Genomic DNA, 8787 nt, shown 5'->3' with positions numbered 1-8787 from the left:
ATCCAACATGCTCATTCTGCACTGTGGTTTAAAAGTTCTCCGTATTTCCAACCTGATTCTCCTCTCTAAAACAAGAATGTGTATATATAGATATACAAGAATGTGTGTATCTATATATACACACACACACACACACACACACTTAGGGTATATATCACAGTGGATTTAAATGAAGAATTCCTGCTTCCCTTTTACTACCCATTCAAACTAGCAGTGAAAGCATCTTTGTCTCACAGCTGATATACTAGCTCTAAGTACCTGGACATGAAATCTTGGTACCACTTGTTCTTTGGTCAGATAAGCACATCCTTGGTTTCAGATACAGCTGAAACAGAACAGGACATAGCTTCTGCTGAAAACTTTTCATAGCTCTCTTCCACAGAGGTAGAGTGCTTAGGAACAAGAACTCAGGTTCTTTTAAGTCCTGAAGAAACTGCTGCCAGAAGACATTTGCTCTGGCCAAACATGAAGGCAGACCTTGTACCCCGTTCAGATCTCCTAGAAGTAACCATGTAAATATTTTCTAATTCAGGTCTTAAGACCCCACAATTCCCAAATAAAACCTGGTGAACTTTAACACCAGCAGTTTTAGCATGCTGAAGGAACCTGTAGCTCTTTGCAGAAGGTTCCTTTTTTCTTGTACTGACATGCTGATATAGGCATGGTGAAGGTTTAGTTCTAGACAGAATACATGGACTAACAGAGGTAGCTTTAACTTCAAAAAATACCTTGGAAGACTCATATTTTAAGTACTTGTGAAACCATTGGTCAGAACAGAGGACACTACACACCTGGAGCAAAACACAGGTGCAAGACAAACATTGGATCTATCCCAGCTATCTTAAAAAAAATATTGGTATCATTTCAAGTGGGGAAATACTAAACAAAACTAGACCATGTTTCACATCAGTCTCTTCCCTCCCTCAAGTAACAGTTGTGTTCTTCCTTTCTAAATACACAGTTAAATTAGTAAATGTTGAAGTTTAGAAAAAGGTTATTCTGCCTTGGGCTAGACTATGTCCTGAAGAAAAGTAAACACAATTAAGCTACAACATCCCAAAGATGTTGAAACATCATTTTTTGTTTACTATTTACAGCTCCTTGGCAAGTGCAGGAGAAGAGAGAACGTAACAAGGTGATGAACCTGATGTTTCCAGTTCCAAGACAGTCACTCAGACTTTAATTTCCACTGGTATCTAACAGCAAGTCAGTAGTAGAGATTATGTTAGTGCCACTATTCTGCATCACCTAACTGCATATATGAAACTGCTTAAAACAAAGTCAGCAATACATTCAGTCATTTGCAACATTTCAAGATCAACCTCACAGCATTGTGTGATGAGTTACATTTCATGTACTGTACCTGCAGCAGATGTTCGCACTAAGTGAAGTTTATATCTGTATCTCCACTTCATCAGTGGGAAAGTAATACATGATTTCAAACCAACTCATTAATAAATAACTACTCCTAGACAAGTTTGAGTTCGAAAGCCAGCAGTGTCCATGTGGAACTAAGGCAAAGGAGCACATAAAACACAATTTGCTTTGGAATCCACAACAGCACTACTGGGCGTGCAGATCTCAAAGCAGTTTAGCACTAATGAGGTACCCCAAAACAGATTCCTCCCATTGTAAATGCACATGTAGAGAAATGCCCAGGTCAAAGTTGAGGGATTTTTTTTTCTGAAGAACAATCCGTATATTTTCCAGATGTTTGAAAGCCTCTGCTTTCTTCAGCTCATGATGACTATTAATAGGTATCCTGTGGTTCATCTGCATCACTAGCCTCTGTTTCGCTGCTCTGAGAGAGATCCTGTTGGCTCTCTACTCTGTCCAGTTCCAGAAAACTAGTAATGAGTTTGGCAATTGCTTCCACATCACTGTGGAATAGAAGAAACAATGTAAGAGTTAGTGGAACTGTGGCATAGGCAAAACAAGAACAGGCATGCTAATTCTTGAGAGTAACTGCTTGAAGGGACAGTCAACATATGATATAAAGCATGACTGATGTCATCCCAGTTGTGAAGGCATATCAAGCCACACCATTACTTCCGTATCAGAACAAATCAATCCTTTTCCACACAGTCCCTGCTGCAAGATTCCTATTATCAATGCTTAAAATAAATCCTATGTTAACTGATAAATACACTGAATAGAATTAAATAGAATTAATCCCCTCTGCCACTGCACAGCTGAGGTAGTGAGGGTAGCTGCAGCAGACATGCAGCCCTAAAGGGATCTTGGAGATCTAAATACGATCAGTCTCCTGATGGGAGATAGTGATAAAGTCACATCAGCAAGTATGAAAATGGAGCTAAAATGAGTCTCATTAGCTGGCAATTACTGACCCATGTGACTGGTACTTCCCACCTCACACATTCTCATTAAACGAAAGTCCCCAGCGCACCTTCTGCAGCCCAACACTGCGCTCTGGGTCAGCGGGTGGGAGAATCCAGTGCCAAAGCGGAGCACAACCACGTAACCCTTCCCGAAATACCGCACCGTCTCCTCTTCCACATTCACATCTCGGATCTCATTCAGTGCAGCCACTACTGTAAACACATGTGAAAAACAAAACAGTCCATCAGCATGCCAGTAAATCCTCAGCACTGCTGCTAGTGAGTTGCACCACTGGGACTATGTGTTCTTGAGTGCTGTTGCTCTGATCCCACACAAGCAGGGCAGTCCTGCAAGAGCAAGCAATTGCTGATCTATTCAGGCAAAGCAAACACTGGAGATGCTACAGCACGTATCAGCTGCTATATGCCCTAATGAACAAGATATAGTGCCTCTCAGGAACTGGGGGCCATTAGTTTATTACTTATGCTTCCCACTTTAATGACAGTTTAACCATGTTTCTGTACCAAGTAGGTAAATAGGTGTTAAGTTTACTGAGACTGAACAAATACTGAAAGATTTAACTGTCCAGAGCACCTGCTGATCTCTGCATCCCTACATTAATGGTACTTGAAACATATTACCAAATAACCTCTCAGGAAGAGATATGCTCGGGTCCCCAACATAAAAACATACCCTAAAGAAAAGTTCAGAAACATTAAACACCCTTTTCTCCACATCTCTTATCTCCCATCCCTTAGTTTAAACACTGATTCATCTTAAGGACACTGCAAATCTTGCCAGTTTTCTAAGCATATTGAGAGTTGGGTTGGTTTAGACCAAGTGGGAATAAAAAAATCTGACACTGAAGAGGATCCTCCTTCAGTTTGCAAGGGAGCTCCTGTCTCACAGTGACTCAACCAAGTCACATACTAGACTTCAACACCTGCTACTCCAACAGGAAGCTCAAGAGAAATAAGACACTGCATTAAGATGAGCCTACTTAATTTGCTGGTTTAAATGCACATTTTATATCTGCAGGTTATAACATGCCTGCTTGCGTATGATCTCTAAAGATTTGCCTGCTACCAAAACCAGATTAGATTACAGAAATCTCAACTCCTAGATCCAAAGTTTAAGTTTTTCCACCAGTCCCACCTGGAAAGCAGGCTAGCCAAGGGAAAAGTAAATCTGCACATTAACATCCCAAAGGAATGGCTAAGCTATTATGGAAAGCAATACAGAAGCCTTGGATTAAAATGACTAACAAGATGCATTCAGCACCCTAACCTGAAAAAGGATTTGGGTCCCAAGAGGCTTATCATAACATCTGCTGCTTAGGAACAAAGCAGGTCTGGAAACAGATGTGACCAAGTTGAGTACAAAACTCCAGAGAAGCTTACTGAATAGGCATGTATGCATTTCTTCTGCCTGCTCATCACACTTGCTACCTCATACTGCTTTCTCACCTTGTTCTTGGCCTCCTTTGGAGAAGGTCAGTATTTTTTTGTAAAGATTGAATGTTTTTAAGCAGACTCTTCCCTTGTTCTTATCAAATACAGCTTCCTGTAAAAATCAAAAACAAAGAAATCAAGATACTCTTAAAAACACTATCAGTAGCTATGCTTCAAAGTAAAACAAAAATAGTTATATGGGAAAACTATCTTGGTAACAGAAAAGTACATAGCTATTCTAGAGGCATTCCTCAATTAGACTGAAAACCACAACCTTGCTCTTGGTTTTAACAGATTTTACCATATCTCCTGTGTTACTTCAAGAAGGAAGTTGAAGCTGGTTTCATTGCCCCTCCTAACATGTTCCTTATGTAATAAGAACATTGCCTGGAATCAAATTTGAACAGTAACTTGGAGTTCTTTCTCCATGAGCTTTGTGGTGAATGTGTTTGGCCTATAATATAAGCAACCAGTGAACATAAGTTCCAGTTACGCCTTTCACTAACATAGGGACTAAGTCCACCAAAATTCCAGTGTTGTACTATATGGGCCAGGTTCACACTAGATTCAAAATATCCCTGACAGACAATGAAAAAAGGATGTCTCGGATCTGTGGGTTGCTTATTCTAATGACAACTCAGGTCAGCAAGGTGTCAAGCCTGTATGATGGGTTACTGGTCTCAGTCCAGGTACCAGCAAATCAGCTAACAGATAAACCAGCTTCACGAACAGTCTTTTCCCAGTGGAAAACAGCTGAGTAGTCTGGAAAGTTAGAGTTATCCCATTTAGAGGTCATTCTGTCATTAGCTGGAACAGTAAGTACAAAACCATGTTTTAGCAGCCAAATGCGCTATTCTTTCTCTCTCGTCTATATAAGAGGAAGAAAAGGACACAAAACTGTTTGTGGCAAGTCTCCCCTTATAAAAACCTCTTATTTTTAGTTTCTCATGTTCATGCTTGTGTAGTGAAAGAATTATTGCCCTAATTCTAGTTCTAGTATAGCAACCCCAAAGGGTTTCCTTAAAACCAAAAACACAACTTGTCTGTTTGGACAGAGTAAGAGCACAGAGCTGCTGGAATCAGCATCTGCCAACTGCTTCTAAACTTGCATGACCTCATATTTCCCAAGTTCAACATCTTACCTCCCACTGCTCCAGATTCTGTGCTGCCACAAAGAAACACCCAGCCATATAGAAGAGCTTCCAGGCCAAGCTGTCTGAACAATGCAAAAAAATGAACAAATTTGTGATTTTTCCCTTCTTTGGTATTGAAGCAGTTTGAAGAGCAACATGCTCCCTTTAAAGGCAACAAAAGGAAGAAAGGTTTCTCTGATGCAATACTTGTGCCTTTAGTTGTAAGGCAAACTGGTTTACAGCTCTCTCCCAGGATAAAAATACAGAAACTCTTCATATTTTTCCAAAGACTCCATCTACACTGGGCTCGAAATCATGCAGAATTACAAGCATATGTATTGTTGGCAAGGCTGTAACATCACTAACATCTTTCTGTTCTCTAAAAGCAAAGGCATCTACAAAACTCTCAATCTGCTGTCAAACACCAAATATTTGTGCTGCAGTGGACAAGGGTAAGGGACAATGGAAATTCACCAAGGCAAACATATTTATTCGTAAAAGGAAGCAGTCAGGCCTCTCTGGCAAACAAACATTTGCATTTTATGTCCTGGAAACATGGACATAAAACATGTAGCAACCTAAACAATTTGCTTACTCAGGCTTTTACTGAAGACAGTAAAACTGTGCTCAGTATTGTTTCAGAAAACTTTATTGCAATGTCTTTAAAAAAAGGCTGATATGGCTGGTGGCTCAAGCAGCTTTCGCTGGACTTTGCTCTTTAACTAATAATACATTAATTATGTTGATAGCATATTCCTACACACTATTAAGTTTCAAAATTTGATGTGAACAGGATGCATCAAAAGAATCACAGGACAGCCTGCAGGACAGATTCCACCGACAGAAGGATACCTGGCATTCAGTGCAGCCTGCTCTTGCAGGGGGTGCAGGAAGCAGCAGTAGCGTCTGTTCTCTAAAGGTGTGTGTATGAATAATGTCTGCTACTGATGATTTAACAGTTTCCAGAGAAACAGAGCACTTCCACCAAAGGCAAGGTAATCATTTCATTATGGTGGCAGACAATCATTGTATGTCTTCCCAGGAGAGCTGTGAGAACCAGCTAATCCCATTTACAAAACACACTGAAAGTACGAAATGCCACAGAGTGCTATATCTCACCATTACAAATACTCTTGCAAATGGACAGGGAGGCAGAGTAAGAAGTAGAGCATTGAAGTATGATAAGTGACACACAGGCAACAATTAGTATGGGATTTTAATATTCACACCACAAAGTGAAATAGGTACCTATACTGCCTCTGAGGCCAGACAGAAGCTGCAGAGAGGAGTCGTCAGCATGAAAAACAGATCACCAGGAAACAATTCTTTAAAATGAAATTATAGGCCATTACCTGCACTATAATAAGCAGCAGCCAAACCTATGGAGGCTATTCCTAGGATGAAAGGGGAGAGAATTAGGACAAACAATTCAAACCATCTAAAATTCTCTGATCAAAATATGAATATTCATAAGCTCATCACTTTTCAAAATAGGGACAAATGTGATTGCAACACTGATCACTATATGAAAGAGTCAATTGGGTTTTTTTGCTCTGAACTCTGTATTACAAACCTCCTGTTCTGCAAGACACTAAAAGCACAGGGGCTGAGGTCAGAATGAAAAACGTGGTGACAGAATTGGGAACAGAACGTGAGAGGGACTCTCAATCTACCCATTACAACACACTTCCTCTTGAGCGCAGTACAACTCAGCATAATGACAAGCACTACAACGGTTATTCTTCCCCTCTGTGTGCTCTGTGGAGCCAAGAGAAAACTTGTGTGATCAAACTGTGTCAGAAGCTGCCAGCTCCTTTCTCCCTGTGAGGAGGAAGCAGTGACAGAGCACCTCGCACCCCAGAGGGCTGCTGCCCCTGCAAAGATCTTGTCTCCATGACTGTTTGACAAGATGACATCACTGAAAGCAATGGCAAGGCTGGAGTGTTACTGCAATGGGATCTGGTCTGTTGGAAAGCAGAACATGGCACCTTTTCCCCACCAGCTCTCTCAGTGTGGCCTAAGTACAACTCCATTTTTCTTTCTGCATGTTCAGTACTGTTTTAAAACAGAACAGCCTTTCAGAACATCCTGTCTGACTTCCTATTTTAGCGTTCACTGTTAACCACACACAAGATCTAGGTACAGCATTGCTACACTGCAGGTTTTTCCATTTCTGAAGCCTAGATGTTCTTCAGTGAGTATGCATCCCCTTCAGAAGCTTCACATTTACAGTGCAATATGACATATAACAAACTTTCTTTTCCTGATCTTCCAGAACTGCCTTAAAATTCTGTCCATGAGCCTTTGAGGTTCTGCAGACAACAGACTGAAAAACTATCAGTCTCACAGTGAAACCACCACACAGAGAACACTTCAGACTCATTCAGTGGCTACACTAAAGGGAAAGTTGAAAGCGCGATGATGCCTCTTCTTGAAAGAAAGATGCCTGCAAGACAATCATCTCTTCTTAGAAGCTCTTTCAGGAATTTATTCTGTGATCCCCTTCCCTTATAGCAAGCTCTGAAATAAACTGAGGTACGTTATGGTCTTACCAACAAAGAGAGACCAAGATCGGATGCCAGGAGACCTCTTCAGATGAAGGTAGGAACTCGTGCGGTTTTCAACCAACATGTACATCTTCAGAAAAAACTCCCGACGGTCCAGACTGACTCATGAAACCTGACTGGACAGAAGAAAATGACAAGTGACACTTCAGAGCCTCTGTTGACTCCAACTCCATTCCGAACAGGTTTTAGGCCTTATCAAGTCTTAATCTAGTCTATAAAAGATGTCCAGGGTAAGAACATTTTATTCCTTCAGGCATCTTGCTGTTCTTAGATACTACTTGACACTCTGCAATTCTGCACTGACTGGCTAGTTTAGATATAAAGTTCCAGGGGATTTATTTTTTTGCTTCCATTTACTCAAACAAACTTAGCCAAGCCTTTTCAGTTAAATAAAAAGCACATATGACTTTCATTTTAATCTCTTAGCAACACATCTGAGAAAATGTGAAACCGAAAGAGACAAAAACCACTTATGCATAAGACACATTCCATCTCTCCCGGATGCCAAGTGTCAAATTTTGATTTTCAAATGACTGCTGGAAGTTGATCTCAACATACTGGAAAATATTCCTGCACATACAAAGCCTTCTCCTGCCTGCACCCTAAAAATCCATCCACACCTTATCAAATAAGATCACTGCAGAAATTTGGCAGTATTTCACAAACAACACATCCTACTTAAAACATAATTCACATACCAATTAAATCCATTAACACAAACTCTGATATAACATCCTCCCCTCCACCCCCATATTCATTCAGCAAAGCGCAATCATGCAACTACCGGTATTGGTTTAATGTTGGACCCTCCAAGTCAACAGCATCATCTCTCACAAAGGCTGCTACTTGCACAGAAGGTGCCTCAGGGAATAAGTATCACAGAATCCCAGTCTGGTTTGGGTTGGAAGGGACCTTAAAGCTCATCCAGTGAGGCAGGGACACCTTCCACTAGAGCAGGTTGTTCAAAGCACCTTCTTAAAAGTTACACTTAAAGTAAGTCACAAACGCACCTTTAAGTGAACACAAGTTCTACTGGCCAATTTTACAATGGAGAAGAGAGAGGTATGGAGAACGAGGTACTTGGGGGATGCTAATTTCGGTTGAATGTATTCGGTTTGACACTGAACTGATCTTCAACACCAAACTAAGCATTAACACACTTCCTCCGAGCTCTCGATTGACGGCGACCTAGCAAAAGCCACCCAAACACGCACCTTAGGAGCTTCACTACAAGCATCCATCAAGTCAGGACGATGCACGGGGCTGAACCTTCCGCACCCGCCCCCCCGCAGCGAC

At 41.0% G+C, this 8787-nt stretch overlaps 1 protein-coding gene across 1 annotated transcript; it reads right to left on the bottom strand.

The window, feature by feature from the left end:
- Positions 1–1584: 1584 nt before the first annotated feature.
- Positions 1585–7605, bottom strand: LOC104400559 (chromosome unknown open reading frame, human C17orf62). Its single transcript, XM_010017808.1, has 6 exons — positions 7477–7605; positions 6277–6318; positions 4934–5007; positions 3807–3903; positions 2408–2552; positions 1585–1880 (listed from the first exon to the last, which is right to left on the bottom strand). The coding sequence occupies exons 1-6, from the start codon at positions 7559–7561 to the stop codon at positions 1751–1753; spliced, it is 573 nt and encodes a 190-aa protein (XP_010016110.1). The 5' UTR covers positions 7562–7605; the 3' UTR covers positions 1585–1750.
- Positions 7606–8787: the final 1182 nt, after the last annotated feature.

Source organism: Nestor notabilis, unplaced genomic scaffold, assembly GCF_000696875.1.
Source record: "Nestor notabilis isolate BGI_N333 unplaced genomic scaffold, ASM69687v1 scaffold33140, whole genome shotgun sequence".
In the NCBI taxonomy this organism is placed as follows: Eukaryota; Metazoa; Chordata; class Aves; order Psittaciformes; family Psittacidae; genus Nestor; species Nestor notabilis.
Note: the sequence above shows the minus strand (reverse complement) of the source record. Positions and strands in the feature narration are given on the sequence as shown.

Excerpts from the sequence above, each read along its gene's own strand:
- LOC104400559 (XM_010017808.1), bottom strand. The coding sequence starts at position 7,561 with ATGTACATGTTGGTTGAAAACCGCACGAGTTCCTACCTTCATCTGAAG. Across the intron at positions 3,904-4,933 it reads AGAATCTGGAGCAGTGGGAG|GAAGCTGTATTTGATAAGAA; the intron begins GTAAGATGTTGA and ends TGATTTTTACAG. Across the intron at positions 2,553-3,806 it reads CAAAGGAGGCCAAGAACAAG|TAGTGGCTGCACTGAATGAG; the intron begins GTGAGAAAGCAG and ends ATGTGTTTACAG.